This window comes from Onychostruthus taczanowskii, unplaced genomic scaffold, assembly GCF_017590055.1.
Source record: "Onychostruthus taczanowskii isolate IOZ18803 unplaced genomic scaffold, ASM1759005v1 scaffold5, whole genome shotgun sequence".
NCBI classification, from domain to species: domain Eukaryota; kingdom Metazoa; phylum Chordata; class Aves; order Passeriformes; family Passeridae; genus Onychostruthus; species Onychostruthus taczanowskii.
Window position 1 is genome coordinate 15322824 of NW_024502568.1, and position 25915 is coordinate 15348738.

The 25915-nt window shown below is 44.9% G+C and overlaps 1 protein-coding gene across 1 annotated transcript in view; it reads left to right on the forward strand.

Annotated features, from left to right (window-relative positions):
• The window catches only part of HTRA1 (HtrA serine peptidase 1), a 31914-nt gene continuing 5999 nt past the window's right edge, over positions 1 to 25915 (forward strand). Inside the window, exons 1-5 of the mRNA XM_041415318.1 lie at positions 1 to 476; positions 14599 to 14698; positions 15068 to 15272; positions 24131 to 24325; positions 25019 to 25051. Of these exons, the coding sequence (XP_041271252.1) occupies positions 26 to 476; positions 14599 to 14698; positions 15068 to 15272; positions 24131 to 24325; positions 25019 to 25051 (984 nt within the window). The 5' untranslated portion in view covers positions 1 to 25. The remainder of the gene's footprint in view (positions 477 to 14598; positions 14699 to 15067; positions 15273 to 24130; positions 24326 to 25018; positions 25052 to 25915) is intronic.

A 25915-nucleotide genomic window follows, 5' to 3' on the forward strand; every position in this document is an offset into this window, starting at 1 on the left:
CGCGCTCGCCGCTCTCGCCGCCGCGATGCCGCTGCGGGGCTGGACGCTGCTGCTGGCGGCCCTGCTGCCCTCCGCGCTGCCCTCGCTGCTGGCCGCTCCGCCGGCCGCCTGCCCCGAGCGCTGCGATCGGTCGCGCTGCCCGGCGCTGCCCGCGGCGTGTCCCGGCGGGCCGGTGCTGGACGCCTGCGGCTGCTGCCGCGTGTGCGGCGCGGAGGAGGGCGAGGCGTGCGGGGGCGCGGGGCCGCCCTGCGGAGAGGGGCTGCAGTGCGTGCTGCCGCCCGGAGCCGTCCCCGCCTCGGCCACCGTGCGCAAGCGGGCGGCCGCGGGGCGCTGCCAGTGCACCAGCAGCGAGCCCGTGTGCGGCAGCGATGCGGTCACCTACGCCAGCCACTGCCAGCTGCGGGCCGCCAGCCGCCGCGCAGAGCGCCTCCGGCAGCCGCCCGTCATCGCCATCCAGCGCGGAGCCTGCGGGCAGGGTGAGGATGCGCGGGGGGGATGGCCCGGGGTGCGGCGGGAAGCGCGGAGGTTCGGCCCCAGCATCCTCATGCCGGGTCGGGATGCGGTTCCCCGGGAGGAGCCGGGAGACGGGGCTCGCCGCGGCTCAAGCCGGCCGCTCCTCCGGCTCGGCGAGAAACCGGAGCAGGAATGAGGTTTGGCAGCGGCAGGGGGGGTGAAAAACCCCGTACCCGATTTAAACTTGTCTCCCACCCCCACCCGAGGGGTGATGCCCGGCTCGAAACTGGGGGAAACTGGTGCAAAGCCTCAGAAGCGGGTGCGGCTGCGGGGCCGGGGCCGGCGATGCGGCTCCAGCAAAGTTTGGAGAAAGAACTCGAGCGCGCTCCCGTCCCGGCGCTTTGTCACAGCGAAATGCCCCGGGGAATAAAGCCAGGAATGCAGGAGCCCTTCAGATGTGATGGAGCAAAGGGGTGCGCAGAGCAGGCTGCTGCCTGCCTTGGCCCGGCTTAGCGGATGCGCTCTGATTAATAAAAGACTTGCTGGAAAGGGAGAAGCCTGCTAACAGCGTGTTAAGCTCAGCTTAGAGCTTTGTGTTTGTTTTTGTTGAGGTTTTTTGAGGATGGAGATGGACGCCGATAAGTAACAACGCGTGGCGTTTCTCCTTCTGCATTCTTTAGCTGTCAGCGTAGTCGGGCCGAATGTAATGCGAGTACTCAGAGTGCAGGACGGATGCAAATCGTCTGTAAACGGTGTGAAGGGGCATTGCCGGGCTACCAAACGGCGGCTGAGCAGCCCGGAGGAGCGTTTGGTGTGGCAGGAGCGGTGGGTGCAGGAGGTGACACAGAGAGGAGCAAAGCCGTGCTGGGATAAGCAGGGGATGATCGTCACAAGATGCAGCCCCTAATACGGGCTGGATTAAACCCCGTAAGCCGAGGCTCTGTGTCCCTTCCAAGCCGTTCTGCACCATTAGGGGGTAACGTGTAAAAATTAGCATGAATTAAGGCTTTATTTCTGGAGCGGTAGTCACTTTTTAGTAAGTCGGCGCTGTTTTAGTGAGGATTAATTATTTTGGTCTAAGTTGTGTCATTTCTGGACTTCCTTTATTTTAAAACACATCTTTTTCTACACTTGGCCATCATCTCCCCAGCAGAAAAACATTCTGATGTATAGTGGCTGTGTGTTCAGCCTGCAGATCCAGCTCACAGCTATGGTGTGAACACAATCAATTTTTTGTAGCCCTGGTTGTCCCCTCGGTGTCAGAGCTGTGTTGTGCTCCATGGCACGTTGCTGCCATTTGCTGTCACTGGAGACAATCAAACTTTTCACCCCACAGCTTCCTGATGCCCAGTGTAAGACAATGCCTTGTGGTTTTTATTCTCGATTCATGAAACCAATATTGTTTTCTCAGCCTTTTCTGCTGAACGTTTTGCAGAATTGGGGCTGTGTTTGAGCTGGGGGCAATACGTGCCTCTGCTGGGGGGTACAGAAAATGCGCGGGCTGCACAGAGTCCCTGTCTGGGAGAGCTCTGCTGTTGTAGATCCATCAGGAGCAATTCCAGACAATCATTTTGCCCTGTTACACCTCTGGAACAAAAAGAAAGTGCTGGAGAAGCCAACCAGTAGCACATGTTTATTTCTGGATGAGAGCAAACATTGCTACCAGCAAAGCTTTTTTTTCATATGTAGAGAACCTGAAATAAAAAGGGATGGAGCGTAGGCTGTAAAGTGCTTGAATCGATGTTTTGAAAAAGCATTGCCTAATATTTGGCCCCTTAAAGTAATTAATTTTTAATTTTATTTTGAGTTCTTCATCAGGAGTGCTTTTTCTACCTAAAGACTGAGTTATATCTAGCCATTTTTTTCATAGTAACACACCCACATTAATAATTTGGTCGATACAACGCAACAGCCTTGGGAAACAAAGGAATGGGAACATAGAGAAAGGGTTTGGAAAGCACTTTTTGTTGTTTTTAAACTTCACACTATTTCAGTAGCTGGTCAAGTACAATGGTGTGTATATTTCTTAAAAAATACAGCAAAACTTTCTGTCATTTTCAAATTTCATTTCCTACAGTTCACTCCCAGTGCTGGTTTTTGTCCGTCAGTGATTCCAGGGAATCTCTTCAAATACCAGCAGTGTTTCAGAGGATGCAGTAGAGGCAGGAGCAGGTTGCTGTGGGTCTGTGTGCAGAAGGGGGATGATTCCCTGTGCAAAATGAGCCTTGAAAGACCCCAGCCCCTCCCAGCAGTGTCCAGCTGTGCTGTGGCAGCAGGAGCAGTGCCACCCCTCCTGCTGTCCCCCAGCCCGGGCAGGGCTCCTGAGCTGCAGCTGCCACTACAGAAATCCCTTTCCATCAGAGCTGCCAGAGGGTGCTCAGGCCTGCAGAGCCCGTGCTGCTGCAGCTCTGTGTGTGCTGACACAAAATCCAGAGGCACCGAGAGAGGTGAATGTCCCCTGGGCAGGAGCTGTGGCTGTGTGGGAGCATCCCACACCCAGGAGCGAGGTCGCTGCCACGAGACCTCGGTGTTCAGTGGTGAGGTTCAGCCTCCTGGGAGGATGTTTTCTTTTTCTTCTGCAAATATGTTTTTGGTGGCCTTAAATCCCTCCTGCTGACCAAGGGAGGAGGGCTCAGCACACGACTTAAACCAGGCTTTATTCCCTTCCTCATTTTTCCCACAAGTGTTGGCAGGCGTTTTGGGACACTGTGCCCTTGTCTCCACGTCGTGCTCCTCACACTGTAAAATGTAAACTAACCTGGATTTGTCCTTTCCTCATCAGCCCAAGGAAGGAGAGCATTCCTTGTGGTTGCTCTCCATTTCTGACTATTTTTCTGCCCGGTTTTGAGCTGGTTTTCTATGTTTTTGTATTTTTATTAGGTTTCCCATGTCTAATGTGGCATCTCAGTGAGCTCAGCAGTCCTCAGCTTGCTGGCATCTGCCACAGGTGGCTCTCACTACGGTCCCAGGCATGCTCACACCATGATGTCACATCTGGGGTTTGATGGGAGCTCTTATGGCTTGGATTGAGCAGGATATTACAGCTGGACTGCCTGGGGAGAAGGCAGAGGTGAGGGGTTTTCAGTCTAGAAAGCTGTGTGTCACTGAGATACAGGCTTTGCTACTCCATCACCTGATTTCACACTTCTACAGACAGCAAGGTGGAAGCAAAAGAAAATCAGTTTCTTGCAAAGTGGTTGGCTTTGTGTTTTGAAATGCACCAGGCACAACTGCATCCAAGTGTTTCAGTGTCATTACCTGGCAGGAGAAAAGGACCTCTGTGGTCAATAACCCATTTGTCATTAACTGAGTCCTTCCAGAGCAGCCTGAGAGTGAGGATGGGCAGCAGAGGGACCTGCCTGCATTCCTGTGCCCGGCAGCGTGATGGGCTGGCAGTGCTGAGCCTGGCAGGGAGGAACAACCAGGGCAGGGAGAGAAACTCAGCTGGGAAATCTGCTGTGAAGGTTGGGAACTCGGCCAGAGATTTATCAAGAGGGAAGTTGATACTGTTGTTATGAACAAGGCTCTCAGCTGCTTCCCCGAAGATAATAACAGGCACACGGTGGTGGTTTTATTATTGTTATTTGTGTGCTGAAGAAGTGTGGGGAGACTTTGGCAGGTTACTTGGCACGTGCCAAGTCTATTAAAAACGACCCAGGAGCAGCAGGTTTTTAGGGTCTGAGTGCACAAATGAGCATTCCAGTGCTGCTAAATGTCATCTCCTCCCTCAGCTGCTGTTTGGGTGGTCTGAAGATCATTCTTTTCCAACTTTTCCTCAAGTCTATTTTGCAGCAGCAGGAGAAGGGAGGGAGGGAATGAAGAGGCAGCTGAAGGCAATGGAAATAAATAGCAACATCTTTCCAGAAGAGAACCAATTCCCAAGTGTGGGATTAAAAAGCTTTTCCAAAGCCAAGTATTCAGCTCGGAGAGGAGGCAACTGTAAGAAGTGGTTTGTCAGAAGCAGCTCACCTTTCCTCCTCTCCACATCTAGATTTCCTTCCCGAGGAGCAGGCAGTAATTTTGCAGTCTCCAAACTTCAAACAGTCAAGTCTGTAAATACAGATTTGGAACCAGGAAAGGTTCAATCCTTTCATCTTCTGGGCTTTGAAATTTAAAGGTACCTGTGGACTGGGCAGGAATACTTGAGGCCATGAGTAAGCAGCAGGAGTGTTGTTAGGATGTGAGGGAGGCAGCAGATCCTGAGCAGCTCTCGGGCTCTGCCGTCCAAGAAATAGGAGAAGCTGGAAAATATTTTTCAAATGTGAATTTACGTGTGCTTGGAGTGAAAGAAAGCAACGTCAGAAATAGAAACTGGGGTACTGTGGAACTTGTATTGTAAATACAGCCATTCCTCACTGCCAGGAGCTGCTGGGGCCTCTAGGATCCCTGGCTGGACTTGGCACTGAGTCCCACTGCCTTTGTCACCGGGCCCAAGTGAATACCTGACATTATTTTGGAGTCTGTGTTCAGGATGTAAAATAAAAGACTTTATTTTGCCTTCTGAATTCAGGTCATTGTGATTCCCAAATTGGTTGTCCTGCTTCAAAGAGAAGAATATAACTGAAAAATAAGCCTCCACTCCCTTATAGCAAAGGGCTATAAAAGAATTGATCTTTTACTAATGGATGTTGACCTTATATCTGTAGGTAACAGGAGAGTTATGATATCTTAAGCTTGTGAGACAGGACACAGGGAGTAGTTATTTTAAAGTTTAATGTTTTGCCACCACATTTTAGCAACTGGAGGTGAATTATGCAGAGCAGCTCTTGAATTTCTGGGTTAATATCAGGCATCCTGGTGCACTGATAAGGGGAAGCACAAGGTTGGAGGTCAGCTGTGTTATGCAATTTGCTACAAGTCCTCTGCCAGGAGCTTGTTTCTGGAGGAAAAAAAGTGAAAAAACAAAGCAAATATGTGTTTCATGTGTGAGCAGATGCATTTTCCTCTGCCTTTCCTGCAGGCTGGCACCAGGCTGGTACCTGGCCCTGTCACTGCAAGCAGTGCTATTAAAACTCTGTGGTATTGGTTAACCAAACCTCATTCTTGTCTCTGTCACTTTTTCCCCGTCAGGGTTTCTCAGCCTTTCCATCTCCTCGCTGTTGTAAAGCCTTTTTTTGGTGAGACATGGGAGAGGGATGTGCAGTGAATAATTCCTGCATCCCCTTTTGCAGAACTAGAAATCCCAGTGCTGCTAGAATTCCTGCATCCCCTTTTGCTGCTAGAAATCCCAGTGAGACAGAGCTGTGGTGCTTCAGATCTTTCTGGTAGCACTGGGATTTTTCTTGCCAGACAGCAGATGGATAAAATAATGCTTAGTAAATCTGGTAGCCATGCACAGAAGTTACCCAGTGGCCTAAAATTTGAAATATTTTCTGTAGCAGAGGGTAACATGAACAGGAACTCTCAATATTTTTCCAGAGGCCGCTGTCATTGCCCCATGTCACAGATAGTGAATCTAGGGCAGGGAAAGATAAAGAGCTTTGCTCAAGGTCAGCCAGCAGCAGAGCTGAGAGCAAACTGAGCTTTCAGGAGTCCCTGCTCAGTTTTCTGCACCTTGCCAGCATTGCTGCTCCGTTTTCCATTACTTTTCTTTTCCATTACTCTATTTCTCAAACTTTCAGGCTGCAGCTTTGGCTTTGCCCTGCTAGCAGCATTGATGATCTGTCGATCTGCATCCGCAGAGTCCCCTTGGAGGAGGGAAGGAGTGGGTGGCCCAAGCACTAGGAAGGAAGAGAAACCCAAACAAGTCTCTCCCCTCCCAGCATCCCACCCCCAAAATAAACACAACCCCCCCAGGAATCTCATGCTTCAACGTTTGTGGTGGTAGAGGGATGATTCACTCCTTTTTCCAGGACAGCACAGGCACTGTTTGGAGTGTCTGCCCTTTCTCTATCTCTGTGTAGACCTCAATCTATGAAGGTAAAGCTTGGCTAACCCTTGGGTTTTTTTTTTTGTATTCACACACTGAAAGTTTGCAAGCAGAAGCCACTTGTAAATATGAAAAATACTCAAATGATCCATAAAATAAAGCAGGACAGGTGTGGGGATAAGAACATCAATAACTGCTGTTGATAGGGGAGCAGTGAATATAATAATTAGGACTCGAAATATCTTTGGAAAATACATATTTGAGAGTGAAATTGAGACCTGCTGTCCTTTAAACCTTTCATGAGGGACTAAGGAGCAGCAGGGCTGTGTGACAGTGGCTGCCTCACCAGTGGCAGTGCCACCCCCTTACTGCAGCTCTCCAGGAACATCCACATCTCTCCACGTTCAATTCCCAGCCACTCAGTGATTTCTGATGTCCACATTAACACAAATCTGGGTGGTCTTGGAGTGATTCTTGAGACAGATGTAGAAAACACTGCCAAAGGCTGACAGACTTTTCAGGCTATTGAGGCTTTGCAATGTAATTATGCTGGGTTCATGTGTTGCACAATTACAACACCCCAGAGTAGGAGTGATGTCTGTTTTATTACTGTTCTGAGGGTTTTCTATCTGTTTTTTCCTATAGATTTGACCCTTATTTATATCAGCTCCATGTCACTCCTAAGTCCTGCCACAGAGAAGTGGTGAAATCAATGCCTTCTCCAGCTGCAGAAAAGCAGCATCTTAGGAAGCTTTTTTATAGGCTTTCCCCTTAAGAGGTTTTTTTTTAGGCCAGAGAGAAGTTTAAGAAGCATGAAAACAAGAACTTGTTTTTATTCCCTGGTGTCCTCATACCAGGGTTCCTGGAAATTGGAGCTAAGTCTCTCTCAAGCAGGGATTTCTTCTGTAGATGCAGTGTCAAAGTTTCTCACATACTTAAAATGAGATCTTAATGGGTTTTTAATTTCAGGAGGAGCTCTCAAGATCAGAGCTCTCAAGAGCTCTCTCTCAGGAGGCAGCTGCTGGTTGCATGTGGGATACAGGAATTACCATGTCCTTGGTACTTAATTTTTGGGAGTTTTGAGGTTGTTTTGCTGGTTCTCTGCCTGCAGTGAGTTGGAGCTGGGAGGTAAAGCAGGGTGATGACCCAACTTGGAAGGGACACAAACTGAGCAGGGCTGAAAAAAAGAAGAGGAGAAATTATTCCTGACTCATCTGTTGTATTTTCAGCCTTCTGCAGAGAAGAGAAATGTCTGCTTTAACCTGTTGGCTGAAATATTCTGTTCCTCTGTCTGCAGGAAATAAGGCAGACTCTTTTCCATAACTACTTGACTTATATTTCTTAGTGCTTCCAGCTCAGACAGTGCTGCTGGAATGTTTTTTAATGACATTTTCTAGCTCAGCACTCTTTGCCCTTGCCCTGAATTGTTCTTCACCTTTGTTCCTTGTGTCTGAGCATCTCCCTGCTCCTGCTGCTCCTGCTGCCTGTGCAGGGCATGGTCACCAGTGCTCTGTGCCTTTGTCACACGGCTTCTGGCTCCCAAAAAATTTGTCATCCTGGCCAAGCCCCCCTCAGCACTGTAAGAATGTGGCAATGCTGCTGCAGGAACGGCGTGTTCCTGCCCCCAGGGCTGCATCCTTTCCTTTCCTTTCCTTTCCTTTCCTTTCCTTTCCTTTCCTTTCCTTTCCTTTCCTTTCCTTTCCTTTCCTTTCCTTTCCTTTCCTTTCCTTTCTCTTTCCTTTCTCTTTCCTTTCTCTTTCCTTTCTCTTTCCTTTCTCTTTCCTTTCTCTTTCCTTTCTCTTTCCTTTCTCTTTCCTCCTTTTTCCTTTCCCTTTCCCTTTCCCTTTCCTTTCCTTTTTCCTTTCCTTTTCCCTCCCAGGGCTGTCTGTTTATGCCCAAGCTGGGTTTCCTCCCACCTCACCGCTGCTGTTTACAGGAGGAATTGCAGTTTCCTGTTGTTTTAGATGGAGCTGTCGCTCCTCTCTGGATTCCTGCCTGACACCCAGTTGCTTTTGAGCCTCATCAGCTCAAAAGTCTGATGGTTTTTGTTCCTTGCTACTATAACTGTGAGTCTGTTTTGCACTCAAGCCAGTGCACTTGGTTTATAAAGGAATTTCTGGCATTCCTGAGAGTTTTTATATACATATTTTCTCCCTGTGAGGTTCTGCAAGGGTTGCTAAGGGCTGAGATTGTTCCAATCAGATAAAATAGGGTTATGCCCATTTTAGAGCTAAATCTAAGACACTAAAGCACAAATTGCTTTTTACAAGTTGCATGGAGACTGAGTAACACAGCCTGGACCAAGATGCACCCATCCAGGGCATTCCTTCCTTCTCTGCAGAACCTTCCAGTCCTGTGATCTGCAGTAATTCAGCAGCTGAGCTGTAACAAAGGTGTTCTGTATCTGGTTAACTTCCCACTTACTCTGCCTTGCAGATAAGTGGTAGGAAAATTTCATGTTTGGCTAAAAATGAAAGTGTAAATATGAAATGATATAGGAACTTCCTAGAAGAAAGCTGTGGGCATGTTACATAAGGAGTTTGCCCACTGACCATTTTCAGTGGCAAGTACATCCCGAACAGCCTTGGTACTGGATGCCAAAGAGGTCTGATTCCCACTAAGAAAGAAGCTGAACTAAAGAGGTTGGACCAAAGTTCTCTGAAGGCTTTGCTTTGCAATTTCATTATCTTCAAATACTTTTTGTTGTTGCTTTATAAATACACAAGAACTCTTGATGTCATGTCACTGACCCAGGGTGCTCCAAGTCCTGTTCAACCTGGCCTTGGACACTTCCAGGGATGGGACATCAGATATTCTTGTAACATTCTTGTGTTGCCAACATCTGCTTTTACTTATTCCTGCAACTGGATTCTCAATACCTTTCCCTTCCAAGCTCTTCTCAGGGAAAGCATTAATTTGTGGCCAGTAGTGAATGAGTAGAATATCAATTAAAATGTGAAACTTTTTCACCTTTGTTACTCAAACGTGCTTTTGTTCTATGAGCGACCACACATTGGTCTGAAATCTGTCCTGTGTTACCATTAATTTGGGAGCAGTTCTGTTCTATGAACTTTTTGTAGATTCCCTGTTTTGTTTAGCTTGGCAGATCTTTGGGGTTTGTTTAAAATCACTGATTAAAATGAATGAGTTTCTGCTTTTGGATTAGCAGGGAAAATACAAAGTCCTTGTTGAAGACTGCCAAGAAGGAATTGATCATCTAAATATTATGGTGATGAAAATGGACTTCAGTTTCCCTTTGCACGTGTGCATTCATGCCAAATAGCAATTTCACTTAAAATCCTCACTTTAATCTTGCAGTGGTTCTTGCTGCAGGAAATATTTTACATGAAGACCAGATTTGTGCAGTTTACTGTTTGGAGAGATTTCAAGCATTTTATTCTACCATTATTTAGGGCTATGAAAGTATTTTTGCTTTTAGGGACGTCACAGTAATGCAGACTTTCCTCCCAGAAATTTGTGAGGTGTCTTGAGCTTCTGCATGGATTATACAGGGGGAAAAATAACTGATGCAATAGGATCTGTATTAACAAGGTGCTGTGGTTTAGACCTCTCAAAATTCACTCCAATGACCTAAGAGTTGCTCTTGAGCAAATTGCCTGTGACACGTAGAGTGTTGTTCCTTATTTTCTTAGTGTTTTCATTGCGTAATACCCTTTTTTTGGTGAATTACACAACTTATCCTTGAATAGGAAGTGGAATATTTAGGCTTGCAGCTTTCTGTAATTTAAAAAAAGAAAGTGTGCCAGCAGATTCCCACACTTTTTCCTTGTCTCTCTCCAGCAGGGCTTGCTGATCCCCCTGTTTGCAGTGAGCTGAGCACCTTTGCTGGAGTTTTTTTGTCTCCATAGTCAGAGGTTCAGAGGTTTTTATGGCATGAATGGAAGTTTGTACAAACACCAGCGGCTGGAGTTTTATTTGGGAGGGTGGAAGTTCTCCAAGCAAAACTTGGTTTGTGGTTTGTGTCAGTAGTCACCGGTTCTGGCAGCCCAGAGGTTTCGTGAGTGCTGCAGCTCTTTTGGTTTCGTTCTGCAGAGAATCCCAAGCCCAAGCCATGCCTTCAAACCCTTGTGTGTGCCTAAACAAGTGGTTGAGTGCAGGAGGAAATCATCTCACCTATTTCCAGCAGCCTGGGTAGTTTAACATCTTTAGTTACCCCAGAAGCTGCAGCTCTTCGGTGAGGGTGGCACAGAGAGCTGCTGGGATGTGCCTTTTCCCCCTTTCACCATGTCTAAGACAAAAAGTCCCATTAAATGGGATAATTACTTTGCTCCCTCCTTCAGTCAGTGGGAAGGAGAGCTGAACCCCCTTTTTGAAAAGGGGTGAAAACTGGGTGGGGAAAAGTCCCATGTCTGACTGAGATGTGCCCAAAGCTTTGTTGGGGGACCTGCTCTCTTCTGTGTGCCAAGAGCAGCCCTTCCAGAGCAGCAGGCAGCTCTCCCAGCAGAAGGGGAGAGGTTCCTTTGGTGAAATTTCTATCTCCAAAAGCATCTCTTCAGCTCAGCTCAAAATAACCACCAAAAGCAGCATGTGTGAGCTGTGAGCATCATTGCATCGATGCCACTTTGAGTAATGACCTAACCAGAACCCAGATCTTAATTTGCTTTTTGGCTCCTCTTTATGAAACCAAATTACTTCAGTTGTTTACAGCTGGGTGTACTTTTTTTCGTGGCTTGGTACTCTGTCTTGCTCTCCTAGCAGTCTGTTTACTGATTATTAGCCCTGTTAATGCCAGTTGGCAGAGATTTGCCTTCTCATTTCAGGGCTGGCAGCCAGCACACCTTTGAAGTCCTTGAAGAATTAGTTGCCTTGGGAATTTTTCATGCTATAACCTATTTTTTCTTTTTTTGTCATTAACTGAATTCACAACAATCAACTTTATAATGTAATTAATAAAGGTTTCTTAGCCGTGCTTGTGGGCATTTAGGGCATTGTGCAATAGTTCAATGAAAACATTACAAAACACAATAATCACAGCATATAAATAGAAAGAGGAGCAGTCTGGGAAGATTTGAACATCAGAGCCTGAAGGTATTTAGGAACTAGAGCTTTATTCAAGCCCAGCTTTCAATGATTTAGAAGCAAACCAAAACAACACCACCCCCACAAAAAAAAATCCCCCCAAACCAAAACCAAAAACATATATTTGTTACTAAAAGGCCCTGAGCTATTGGTACAGCTGGAAAATAGATGTGTCAGAGGAAAAAGTATACCTGGTGAAGTTCTCAGTTTCACTGCTGTCTTCTGCAGTGGCTGGAAACTGCCCTGTGGTGGTTGAGGAATGAGCACCTGCCCATATTAAATTTGTAATGTTGGTGTTTTTATGGCCATTTAAACTTCCACGTGGTCCTTTGTGCCTAGGTTCAAATGTTAGATAACATTTCACACAGAGGTGGTTTCTTATAGGAAAGATCTGTGCAGCTCAGTAATCCCAAAGAGAAATCAGCTTTTTTTTTTTTTTTTTTTCCCTCCAATATTCTTTATCTCAGTGATAAAATAATTTTCAATGCATCAATACTTTTACTACAGCCTTCAGATTTCATGTTGATGATAAAGACCAGTTTACAGGAATTTTAACATTTAACATGCATGGATGAATCCATCAAGATCAGTGCTTTGACTGTTGTTTTTTTGCTTTAAAAGGTATGTTTTCCATTTAAATGGGCAGTGGTTCAAGAGCAGTTGCAAAACTGTGTTACACAATGCAGGAATTCCTAATACATAAGCAATAGGCAGGCGTGGCCAGCTGCTGGGAGCTTTTTGGGTCAGTATGCCATGAGTTAGTATTTATTATCTAACTTTTTCAAAAGTAGGAAATTCTGAACTTTTTTTTTTTTTTTTCGTTCTGCAGTTTAGTTTGGGACTGCATGAGGGGGTGGATCATGGACAAAATACTGTTGCCTCTGAAATCCTGGCTTTTGTAGGCTCCAGTTCCAAGGGAAGGCAGCTCTGAGGTGAGGTATTAGCAGTCTCACCATGTACAGCCTGGGCATCCTTTTTTCTTCTTCAATAGCTAAAAGCAAAAAAGATTGAATGCATGAAAAAAAGCTGTGCTTTGCCTCTGTAGTTCCCTCATCCGTGGAGGTTTTTTTTTTTTTCCCAAGGGCAGGATGTGACCTTTGGATGTCTACAGCATTGCAGCTGAGATGAAATCATTTTATAAGCACTGATCAAAAAGCATATCCATGGCTGCAGCAGTGCCCTGTGGAGTTTTAGCCCAGCACCACCTTAATCCCATCTGATAATCTGTCCAAGCACCTATTTAATGCAAGTGGATAATTCCAAACTGCGTTTCTTATTGTAGCAGTCTCCCAAAACTCTCCTTGTTATATTTGTCAGCTTTACAGCAATGACATGACTCGTTTAATACGGAATATTTCTAGTAGGGAATATAAATCGTTTGGTAAATTGATATTTCTCAATAGCAAGCCCTTATGCCTCTGTGGGGTGAAAGCCCAAGGGCAACAGCTCATGTGTAAATCAGAAAGCACTGAGTACTCTTAAAGAAAACTGAGGTGAGGAGAAAAGTTTCCTGGTCGATGTTGCTGCTCCCTAAAGCAGATAAGCATTTTTGAAACAGCACAGCGGATTTTGTGGTTACTGCTGCAGCTGCTGCTTGTGACTGGCTGCCTTTAAAAGCCCCTGGGATGTCTCACAGGGTATAAATAAGAAAAAAACCTGTTCTTGAGTGACAGATGGCGTTAGGGTGGAGCGTGCAGCGCTCTCCTGAGGGACAGTGTGTGCTGTTGGCATTGGGAAGTCACCTGGAATGTGTTCACCCAAAGCAGTGTCTGGTTAGTGTTAAAAGCCAGGGGCATCTTGTTCCCAAATCATTATTGCCTCCAGTGTATACTTAAAGATTTGCATGGTTTTCCTCTCTGGTTTTTCCAATAGCAAAGGGCATTTGGGGTTCTGGTATTGGGATGGTTTTATGGGATAGTCCTGCTATGATTCTGCAAATAAATTGTCCTCTTACACCGTCAAAGGCACTTACAGCATCCACAAGCTGCTTATTGCTTTAATCTCTGCATGGATTTAGAAGCCAAATGGCAAAGATGGATGGGAGCAGCACAACCCATTAATACTCCTCTGAAAGTCTGTTGCAGGCTTGGCTTGTGCCTGTATAACAGGAGATGGATGCACCAGATAAAACTGAAATGAAAACAAAGGGTGTTTCTCTCCTCTGGAGGAATATAAAATAACCCAATTTGCATAGCTGCTCCCAGTTTTAAAAAGCAATGCTTTGCCCCTGAACGGCTTGAGAAGGAGAAGCTGTGACAGAATTGTGAGTTTTTCCCAGAAATTTTCAAACTTCTCTTGGTGCAGACAGGTTTTCTGTTGGCCACAATGGGAGTTGGGTATCCAGTGGCTTTTGAAAACCCCACTGGCCCCTGCGGAATGCTCAGTGCCCATGAGCTTCTGTTGCAGCACTGCCCAGGCATGCGGAGCTTAGTGGTCCCATGGTGTTCTCACATCTATTCGATGGCCCTGGGGGTGGCTCAGTGGCTCCAAAGCAGGGTGGGATCCACCCCTGGGTGCAGCTGATGGACCTCAGGGGGCACGGGTGGGAAGGATGCCTGGAGTGGGGCTGTGTGAGTGTGTGGAAGGTTCTTCCACATCCAGGTGCCAGGCAGGGGCTGCTGGGCCAGGCTGTGTGGGGACACTGGTGGGAAAGGAAGCCCAACTTTGTACCCAAGTTAAACTTTCTCAGCAGCTGCTGAGGGCTCGCTCTGGGGTCAGGACCTCTGTGTCCTCGGTATTTTTCAAAAGCAGCAGCCTGAGACTTCAAAACCCTCCAAGAAGGCGTATTTTGGCAGAGGAACAGAGCTGGTTTGTTTAATCTGGGAAGACCATGCAGGCTAAGTAGACCATCCAGAAAAGGAGGGCAGCGATGGAGGCATCTGAGTACAAAATGCCTCTGACAGAGGGAGAGTGGGTGGTGCAGACAGGGAATAAACCCTGTGCTCCTCCTGTGCCCCATCCCTGGGCACCACAGTGGGACGAGCCCATGCTGCCCCACAGCCCAGTGGGGTGCACTGCACACCAGGAGCTTTCCTGGGTCACTTTCCCTGAGGATAAAGCACTCCACCTCTGTGCAGAGAAGCAGGGAGGAAATCCAGGGCCGAGGGTCGTGCTGCAGATGACTTTTAAGGAAGGGAAAGATACCCACTCAGAGCTTTTTTTAATTCAGGTGTTTTGCAATGACCCTCCTGCAGTCACTTGAAGAACTCATGACACGTCCTCTGTTTCTATTTCAGGCCAAGAACATCCGAACAGCCTGAGGCACAAATACAACTTTATTGCAGATGTGGTGGAGAAGATCGCTCCTGCTGTGGTTCACATTGAATTATTTCGCAAGTAAACAAGATGCCCAGTCTTGGGTTTTTTTGTTTTTTGTTTTTTGTTTTTTTTTTTAATTTTTAATTTAATTCTTGAAAACCCCTGCCAGTGTGGCAGACATGTTGATTGATGGTATGAAATAGCAAAGAGGTTTTGAGATAATAAATATTTGTCATGCTTAAGAATTAGGAATAATTTAAGTGTCATGGAAAAATAATTAGCTAAAGTAATGGATGTGCTTTATCTTCTTAATGAGAGTAACAAGAGATATCTTAAAACATTAAGAACTCACCAAACTCCTTTTGGCTGTGTGTAATTTGGAATGATTTGTGACCTTTCAGCTTTTTTGCAGCAATAAACGTTTTTTTTTTTTCCCTTGTCTTTTAGACTTCCTTTTTCCAAGAGGGAAGTTCCTGTTGCCAGTGGCTCGGGGTTCATTGTCTCTGAGGATGGGCTGATAGTCACCAACGCCCACGTGGTCACCAACAAGAACAGGGTGAAGGTGGAGCTGAAGAACGGGGAGACTTACGAAGCCAAAATTAAAGATGTTGATGAAAAATCAGACATTGCACTAATTAAAATAGATTCTCAGGTGAGTTATTAAACAAGACACATTTTGTTGCTCTAGTTGAACGTCCTCCTTTCCAAAAACTGTTGCTGATTTTCAGGTGTGAAGGAAAAACAAGTTGTTTGTTGGGCTGGGTTGTTGAGGATATATGAACTAGGCGGATACATGTTTTTAGAAGCCAAGTTTGTGGGTGGCAGTGGTAATTTTGTCACCTCTCGGGGTAGTGAAAGTCTTACATAGCACTTTTTTACGCATCCTCAAAATAAAAAACAACACCCCAGTTTGCTGGATGGTTTGCACATGCTTTATCTGGTATAACTCTGTCTCAGAGAAGAAATGGGGGTGTTTTTCTTGTGCTACTCTGTCTCAAGTGGCTACACTGAAGTCACAAATGGCTTTTAGAGGATACATTTGTCCCTCGCTGATGTAGATGCTAAAGTGGAAAATACCTTAGGGAGCGTCTTGAGCATGGAAATCAAACCCAGCTTGGAAAGATGTTCTCACACTGCAAGGGTTTTCTGAGCAGCTTCCCATCTGTGATGTCCCTCCATATCAAATGTTCCTCTGTCAGCGTTACTGTGCCTCCTGCCACAGCAGAAAAGCTGTCAGGAGGTTCTGCACACGTAGCAGGAAGGATATTGTGTGGAAATGCTGTGTAATGGAGCTGCAGTGAGCTGGACGCGGCTGCTTGGGGTGCTGCTCACGCTGGCTCCCCTCCTTTGGTCTGTCAGTCGATGACCTCCAAGTTTAACGGGCAGGAATGCTTCATTTGAAACGCATGACTCAGAAATGTGTAGATCTTGCAGCGTTGTTTTAGTTCAGAGCTATTCCCCAGCGAGGTCAGAAGTGTTTGTGCCAGAGTTCATGACTAAGCCAGGCGCCTAAGGCAGAGCTCTTGGATGACCCGAGGTATGGAGTGCTCCTGCTGCTCCCTTGCCACCTTTAAACTTCAAATTTTTTGTTTTTTAAAAGCTTCTGAACAGCAACCAGACAGAAAAATGAATGGTACCAATAATGTTTCTGCCATGTTGTTTTTTTTCTCTGTTTTCATGGCATCGCTTGTTTTCTCATTTTTTATCTTAAAATAGGAAAAAGCAGTAAGAAACAAAGGGAAATATCCACACCATGAGCCCTGGCGGCATTATGATGGGGCAGGGGTTGAAGGGCAGCTGGGGAAGTGCTTTAAAATTGGAAATACAACATGGAGGAGAGAGCAGACAGGGTGAGAAGGAGAGGACTTGGAGCAGCAGGAAGCTGAACTCAGAGCAGAGAGGTGGCAGTCAGAGCGGGGACACTGAACTGCTGTGATGGTCAGTTTGAGGACTCAGGAAAAGAGCAGCCATGGCTTGAATGGCATTTGATACCCTGAGGAAATGGCTCCTAGGTGTCCTGGGAAGCTGCTTGTGGGAAGGGGGAACCTGGAAGCAGCTTGGGAAAAAGATAATTCATCCAGATGGGCATGTGGTGGAAACCACTGCTCAGCTCAGATGGGCAGGGTCTGAGCTGCCCTTGGAAGCATCTTATCAGCTGTACAAGGCAGTACCTTGGGTGGTGCCCTCCTCCTGGCCTCCTCCAGCAGCTCAGGATAATTTTGAGAAGACTGGGGGGAAATGTAAAAGATATGTGAGACCCAGATTTCCAGCCAGCTCTGGTAACGTGGCTCTGGGAAACCCCAGTGCAAGGTGAGGCCTGAGGCACCTCTGCTCACAGGGCAGGTGTTGCTTTGCATTTGAGAATTAAAAACAATGTTCTACATGTTCACAAAAAAAAATTAAAATGGAAACATCAGCTGAGAAATTGATTCTCAAATTGAACTTTTATGGGGCATTTTTATATACCCTTTCAAGTTCAGTGTTTGAGCTTTCCTTTTTGTACTGGAATGCCTTGCAGTCATTCAGATGCATAAAAGACTTTTTAAAATCACTGGGGTAATAATTTGATGAATTTGAAATGTATTTGCTGGCTAAAGAAGTCAATGGGGTGGTACAAATAACCCCTTAAAAATCTGGATATGGCATGAAAACCATCCCTAAGAATTTTTCTGAAGTAAGAGGCAAAGTTCCTAAATTGGAATAAATTATTTGAAGGTGACATCAAAGATGCAGAAGGGTTTTTTTCTTCTTTTTTATGTGTGGCATGTTAAGGCATGATCTGAAGGGTGAAGAATGCTCTGTGATTAGGAACAGAGCTGGTCTTGCAGTGTGGGCTCAGGCTGTCAGCTGGTATCCCTACAGCTGTTCAGATTTTGCAGCAGCCTGAATGCTGTTTTCGAACATCTGGTCAAAGACATTACTAGAAGTAATTTGGCTTTGCTGAGTGCAGTAGGAAATGAAAGAGGGTGGTAAAATCTGGGCAGCAGTGAGGATGAACCGTTTCCCTGATTAAATTCTTCTCCATGGAAAAACATCTTGCAGTCAATGAGGAACAGAAACCTTGGAGCAGTTGTGCCAGTCCTAAAATGTGCTTGTTTTTACAGACTATAAAAGAGAGCACCAGTGTTTCTCATGTCTGTGGTGACACAGAGCAGTTTGCTGGAGTGTTGAAAGTAGGAAGTAAGATTGGAATCAGTGTGCTAGCCATGAATCCAATCTAAATATCCTTCCAAATGCAAGGAGGAGACCACATCACTAGAAAGGAGCAGTGCAGTTGCAGACAATTTGGATATGAGCATGCAAAATTTATACGACTTCCCTAGAAAAAGTTGGATTTTGGCAGCATAGGCAGGGACTGGTGAAATAAATAATCTGTCCTGCGTGGCACGTGTGATGCTGCAGCGAGTGTGAAACCCATCAAAACTGTTGCACAACACTCCAAAGGGAGCAGATGCTTTTTTGCTGGCAGAGCTGCATTGTGGAATTCATCTCAAGGCAAATAACTACCTTGTTAAATCAGAATGTGTGATACAGCTGCTGAAAAATAAACACCAGCAGGAGGGGAGGAAATTTCAGGCCGGTTTAATGGACAATGTCAGGGTTAAGGTGGGGGCAGAATTATAAAAGAACCCAACCCAAATGGAAACTGAAAGCCCAAAGCAATGGAAGATGGAGGTGGCTTTTGCCTGGAGACCCTTTTCAGCCCTGGAAATCGAGCTCTGTCCACAAAAATGATGCCTGTGGTTTGGCACTGAAGGGAGGAGCAGGGTGAATGGCTTTGTTTTGAGGTGTTCCTTCTTTCTACGTGCTTAAAAACCAGCCATGAGACACTGACCCTGAAATCACACAGGGAACACAGGCCAGGTGCTGAAGATTTTTGTTCCTCAGTGTGGCCAGTTCCCGGTTCTTTTCCCCAGAGAGGATTTGGCACCTGCATGGTGCAGCAGCAGTGGGGCTGTGACCCGTCTCTAATTTGTGGTGACATTTCAGCCCTTCAGCTGAACCCTTCAGCTTAAGGTTTCTCCTGCATCTTGTTAATAAACACTTTGTTTGACACTTCTAAACCAACAAGACCTTCTGCCCTCGTTCCCCTGGTGGTTTCCTGAGGCAATGAGTGTCTGTATCTTTGTGGTCAGAGGGGATTTGATTTTCCCCTGTGTGTACAAACTGGAGGAGGCAGGAAAGCAAACTTCTCTGTTTATGCATCAATATTTTAATAGCCCACATTTTGAAGAAACAAACCACTTGGACACCAGATGTAAGTGGCTTTACTAAAATGCTATTTCACTTTGAAATCTGTAATACGTTGCTTCCCCTCGAGAGCCTGAGGAAGCCCACATATTGCTTCCAGAAGCCTTCAGGACCCATAGGAATGAAATAGCTTGTAAAAAGCTTGGATCTTTACTCCAGTTTATTCATCAGTTTAGGCAGCAGTGGTTTCCTGCCGTCTTCAGCTTCTAGTAGCCCTCACTGTGGGGACAATGTGCTGCTCCAGCTTCCCATGCAGCAAAACACTCACATCTCCAGGGTGGGTCTGCCAGCACCAGCATATTTTTTATTACTATTTTTATTTTATTTTATTGTAATTTCATTTTTATTTTATTTTTAAGGGAGAACAGTAATCTCTTGCCAGGCAGTTGAAAACCTGGTGACATATCAAAACAACACTTCATCCTCTTCTTCTTTTTTTTTCTGCAAGCTTCCCATGCTCCATATTTAGATAAGGAGACTCAGTTTTGCTTTTCTAACTATAGATGAAATACTTCTGGAGGCTTGTAATGTGTTCAGCCTGAGTTTTTTGTTTTCTTTGACTCTCTGTCAAGCGGTTTCTAGATTGTAGATGATATTCTATATTTTTATATGCTCATGACTGGTGTTTTTATTTTGCCATAACGTATTCTGAAAGCTGAATTAGTCAGAACACAAATGCAATTCCCAGGACAGAGTTTTACATGTTTTGCCAGAGTTACACTAACAGCTGCATTAGTGTTCCACACCAGCATCTGTGCCTTTCCCACCTAAAAATAAGAAGCATGAAGGAGATCTGTCGCTGGTTAACACAGACTGAACTCAGAACTTTTGTCTCCTCTTCATCCGTTTATTGAACTGCAAAGTGCTTCCTGCAAATTCCTGACTTTCCATCCACAAATGAAGGGGATTACAGAACAGAGGAGGGATTTAATTGCTTTCTGTGCCAGCACAGAGACACATTCACTTATTTCATGGATGAAAAAGTTCAAACCAAAACACCTCCTGCTTATGGCCGTCTGTCTCTGGGTTTCCATTTCTCCGTGGCAGTGGCTGTGCCTGGTGGTGGGTTTGTGCTTCCCCCTCTTTTTTAGCTGTTTTGTCCAGATTTCACTTACTTTACCTGACTCAAGTTGTGCTGTTAGAGGACACCAGGTGAACATCTGTGCTGTCCCTGCACCTTGAATCCTGGGGTCTGTTTTGGGCCCTTCACTGCAAGAAGGACATGGAGGGGCTGGAGCATGTCCAGGAAAGAGAACGGAGCTGGGGAAGGCTCTGGAGCCCCAGTATTGGGACAAATTTCCTCACAGAAGGGCAGTGTTGGAATCCCCATTCCTGGAGGGAATTAAAAGCAGGATGCAGCACCTGGGGACGTGGTTACTGGTGGCCTTGGCAGTGCTGGGTTAGCGTTTGGACTCCATAATCTCAGAGGTGTTTTCCAACCTGAATGGTTCCATGTTTCTCCGAGTCCCTCTGGCTGGTGATGCTGATCTCTACCTCTCCTCATGCCACAATAGCTGTGTCCTGTTGTGGCTGGAGCCATTTCTTGTGGTGGTGTGCACCTCTCCATGTCGTGGGAGTTGTGTTTATCCAGGGTTTGAGTCAAATCCATATATAAAAATGTCTGAAGCCCTTTGGGATGCAAAAGCCTTAAAATATTAACCCTAATTAATGGCTCCTTCTCTGGCTGGGTGTAAACAGTGAGTCATGTGCCACTTAGGGCTTTGCATGTTTAGTCCTATTTCTGTGGGCTTGCAGAATGCCTGCCTGCAGATTTGTTTTATTGAGTAAACATGGATCCAGCAGAGCCCCAAGGCTTCATCAAAGGAGGAGTTAGAAAAGACAGGGGTAGAAAAGGTATTATGTGTTGCCCAAGGCCGTGCAGTGAGTCACTGGGAGAGCTGGGTTTGGGTGTTCCTGGCTCCCTGCTGCTGGTGCTGCAAGGCATGGTCCTTTGCCTGGCACTTTTAATTAACTGCTGTGGCAAATCTGTAGTTAAAGCAGGAGAATCACGAGTTGGAGTGGTGCTCATGTCATCCTGACGGCCATCAGACATTATGTAAAGATTGAAGAATGCACATTTATTAAGTACAGTTATTAAGAGCCCTGAGCTCACCCTCAGTTTACCAGGATTCCTTAACTTCCTGGGGATGAGCTGGCCAGTGGCAGGGTGTGAGGGCACAGAGAGGGTGTTCTGACACGATCCTGGTTATAGCACTGCCAGCACTGCCTGCCTGCCATTGCCAGGGCTCCTCCTGGGCTGAAAAAGGATGTTTTCCCCACTCCATCACGGGATTTTCATAGGTTTTATACTGGTTTCATTTCAAAACCACTTGCACAATGTAAAAAAAATACTTGAGTTTTGGTTTTTTATAATAGAAAATTTAATGCTGAGCGTGCCAATGTTTTAAGCTATTTTAGAGAACTCCCCAAATTTACAGCCATGACAACACATATATTCTAATATATAGAACCAATTCTTCATGGCATTGTTTTGTAGGGGCACTAACACATTTACATGCAGTGCTGTCCGTGTGTCAGTTCTGCCCACACCAGGAAATCACAAGGAACAGAGGACACGTTTTCCAAAGCTGTGTTTCATAATGTGTGCAGGACCAGGAGGTTTTTGCAATGGATTTTTGTTTCTAGCAAGGGAAAGGTTAGCCAGACTTTCCAGAAGGAGTGTTGAATCACAGGGGTGACCTGCAGCCAATCCATACAGCATCAGAGCTTGAACTGGAGCCTGGCTAGTATAGGCACAGCCCTGAAAACTCAGCACAATCAGAATTGTATTAGTCACAGGCCGTTCCTGTACTTTCCCTCTGCTGCCAGATGCAATTTTGGCTTTGTGACTGTTGTTACAACTCAGGAACTTTGTATAAATATTTTAACTTTGTACATGACCAGCCTTTATTTTTTTTTTTTCCTGGTAATGAAACATAAAAAGTATTCTGTTTTCTTTTGCTTGTCTCTGTTTCATTTGCTGATAAATATCCTCTTTCTCTGCAAAGTATCTGTGTTCAGTGCACTGGGATATAAACAAACGCCACTTTTTGTCTTTTGTGTGGGTTTTGGTGGTTTTTTTGGGTTTTTTGGGTGTTTTTTTTTTTTTTTTTAAAGAAGGGAAAGCAGTGCCAAAAGAAGATGCTGGTTTTGACCAATGACATCTTGCAAACACGTGCTACGTAAGCTCAATAGCATCTGGTGAGAGGAGGAAGGGCCAGGGTGCTCTGTGTGTCCAAACATGACCCAGATGGGGCTGTTTGTGCTAGCTGATCACAACTGCCTGATTCCCTGGCCTGGACACCTCCCCTGGCTGTGCCTGGGCTGTCCCCAGGGCTGTGCCTGGAGCAGGGATGCTGCTGCTGCTTCTCTGCAGTGATGGGGAAACTGGGCACAGCTGCTGCATCCTTCCCAGAGCTAAGCCACAGCTGGGTTTATCTGTGGCTGTGGCACTGATAAGGGCTGTATTTTATCATTATTATTAATAATAATCACTAGGGCATTGCTGGTTGTGATAACTTCCCTCTGAAAGCAAATAGACATGTAAGTGCTTTCTGCTTTCTGTGCTGCTTGTTCTGCTGCTCTTCCAGCTCCCTCTGTTGAACAAGCAGTTGGTTTAATTATTTTCTTTCTGTCTGGAGACTGAAAGATAAGTTTCCATAAAGCATCTTACCCTGTCTGGGAGCTGGTAATGAATTTTATTGAAACAATCTGCTCATCTGAATGAAACTTCCCTGGTGGGATTGGAACAAAGCTGGATAAAGGATACACAAGACCAGTCTTGTTAAACATTAAAACCATAACTTCTGTATTTGCAGCAGCATATAGAGATAACTGATGCCATTATTTTTTGCTTTCTACTTTGCAGGCATACTCTCTTAGGATATTAGATATAAACTGTAGGTGAAAAGTACAAAGTGATGGGAATTAGGGTTAGTTTATAATGCTGAATTTTTGGCCCTATGGATGACTTATTGAGTCAGGCTTTCAAACTGCTGGTAACAAACCCCTTCAGAGCCAGCAGTGAGCTTCCAAATTAAACATGCAATATTTTCTCTTTTTGCCAAAACTTGAAGTAGGTCAAGCTGGAGGAAAGCTAGGTTCAAGTTAGCTTTGCCAAGCAAAAGATAAATGCCTCCAGAATTCTGTTTTGATTTTTGGGTTCAGAAACCTAATCCTCCAAATCCTTAAGTCTAAACCTGCACTTATACGTGTCCAGGTTCATTGCTGCTAATAGAAGTAGTCTAGTGACATGATTAAATACATGGTTAAATTACCCGGGGAGGACCAGGATCATGTAGACAACAGATAAAACAAAAATATTTTAAAACGTGTCACATCACTGTAAGCACAGAGATTGACTTTTAGAAGTGTGAAGAAAGGGAGAAATGGCACTCAATGTGTATGGTACAGGCAGGTGATGAATCAAAAAAAAAAGTATTTATTTGAAGTATGATCTGTTTCAGAACACCCTTGATTCATTGGCAAGTGTGGATACAACCTTCCCTCCCCTTTTTTATTTTTAATTGCTGTACAATGCAGTGTTTGCTGGGTTTTAATAATGTTTTAGTGGGAATGTCTTCAACTATGTGATGTTTAATATGTTTAGAGATAAGATCTTGAAAGGAAAGTATAATGGTATCCTCTACTGTCATAACAGAAAAATCACATCAGGTCCTTAAATCCTAACATCTTCAGAGGAAGACATCACTGTATGTAGGAGGAAATATAATTATTTACAAGAGATACTTCATTAAAAGAAAGAAAGATGAATCATTGGCTGGTATCTTGTGAGAATATAAAATACTTTTAACTGTACACATGCATGCTTAAAACTCTTGGGCTGTTGCTTTCATGATTCTTTAGTGTTCATTCTCCAACAATATGATATTTTTACTTCAGCAGCTGTTTGCTAATTATTTCAAGAACTGTTGGAAGTGGCTTATTTCTAGTATCATCAGATGTTTGCTTTGTACAGCAGAGCATAAATATTCCTTTGGTCTTTTAATTGTTCTTGATTTAATGGGTACCTGTTGTGGAATAAGTTCTCCAGTGTAAAGAGCCCACACTGGATGTTTCTGTACCAACCCACACAAAAAAAATACTCAAAGAAAACAGAACCAAATCCCTGAGGGATAAAAGCCTCTCTCTTTTCCTCTACCCTGTAAATGTATTCATCCTTCTGTAACATTTGTTCTGCCAGCGGAGCAGGGTCTTAACATTTGAATTTTCTTTTTTTTTTTTTTTTTTTTTTTTCAGGGTAGATTGCCAGTCCTTCTGCTTGGTCAGTCTGCAGACCTGAGGCCAGGGGAGTTCGTGGTGGCCATTGGAAGTCCCTTTTCCCTGCAGAACACGGTGACCACGGGCATTGTCAGCACCACGCAGCGCGGCGGGAAGGAGCTGGGGCTGCGCAACTCCGACATGGACTACATCCAGACAGATGCCATCATCAATGTGCGTCCCCTCTGGGCTGCTGCCCTCAGCCCTGATGTTTCTCCAGCAGAAACCCCTCCGTGGGGGTTTTTTCCTCCCAGCTGGGATGCTGTTCTTAGGAGCAGGGAGCATTTCCCTCCCTGTAAATCTGGACATCTGCTCCGCAGCAGCACTTGGTTGTTACTTAGAAACCCCCCCAAGGAGCCACACCAGGCACAATATCTGCCTTCACTTCAAAATCCTTGCAGATTGCAGTATGCTCTGGCAAATAAATATCTTTTGGAAATCCAGCTTGTTTTCTGAAAAAGAAGCCAAGCTTCATTTAGGGTTCAAGTTTGTTTCTGCATTAAGGCAAAACAATAGTTTTTGTACTTCAGATCTTGGCCTTGTAAAAAATCTTCACTAACAGCTCCCAGAGCTGTCTTAAAATCTTCTCAGTTTCTAGTGTGGCACTAAGAAAACAAAAGGAAAACCTTGGCTGTCTTAACTTACTCTGGCAGGAGAAGAAAAACTTAAGTATTTGCAAAGCTCAGCTAAAATGGGTGATGTTAAAGTATAGTTTATGGGTTTGCTGTTTAAGACTGTTCTGTTGCATGGATTTAATAGACAACGGAAACAATACTACAGAAATATTGCAAAAATTTCTTTCATATTTTGCTTGCAAAAAATTAGGAGGTAAATACTAAAATGTGTTTAACTTATGTTTATTTTCAGTATGGGAACTCTGGAGGACCCCTAGTAAATCTGGTAAGAGTTTCTCTAAGTTTTCTTAGTGTCAGGCTTGTTGCTGTTTAATTAAAAAAGCCCAAAACCAAACAATATACCCCACCCAAACCAACAAAAAAAAAAGCAAACTCCCCCCACCAGATGTGGGATTTGCAGCTTTCGATATCTGGCTGACTACACAAAATTCACATGGCTCTTACTAATCAGTTGTCTCTGTTTATGTTGGCAAAAAGCTACATTTGGATTTCAATATTTAAGATGTTTATGGTTTGCATATTTTCAAACAAGTGTAATGTTTTTTTTGCTCAAGCCTTGCAAAAAGGGAAAAACACATTTTACAGTGAGGTGTCTGCCCTTGCTGTTTACCCTGAAGCTGGCAATTATTTTCTTTTCACACTGAAGCTCAGCTAAATATTTCTAAAACTTATCTACCCTTCCATTTTGAATCACACAAAAAAAAATCCACATGTTTTCAGGATGAAGCTGGCAATTATTTTCTTTTCACACAGAAGCTCAGCTAAATATTTCTAAAACGTATCTACCCTTCCATTTTCAATCACACCAAAAAAATCCACATGTTTTCAGGATATTAGGGTTTATTTGCCAATATTGTAGAATGAACTGAAGCAGGTTGCAAAATTGTGTGAGAGCTCTCAGGTCTCCTGAGGGTACATGGGGTTGAGTCCTCAGGAGGCATGGCACAGACTGAAACTCAGAACTACTCAGAGTTTCTGCCTTGGAGGAGATTTGGCAATTTTTTTTTTCCCACCCAATTCACAGCACACATTCAGTCACACTTAATCTTCACTTAAAAACACCTGTAGTTAGACAGTTTTTGTCTGGAATGAACCAGAGAATGAAACTGCTGAGGTTTCAAAAGAGATG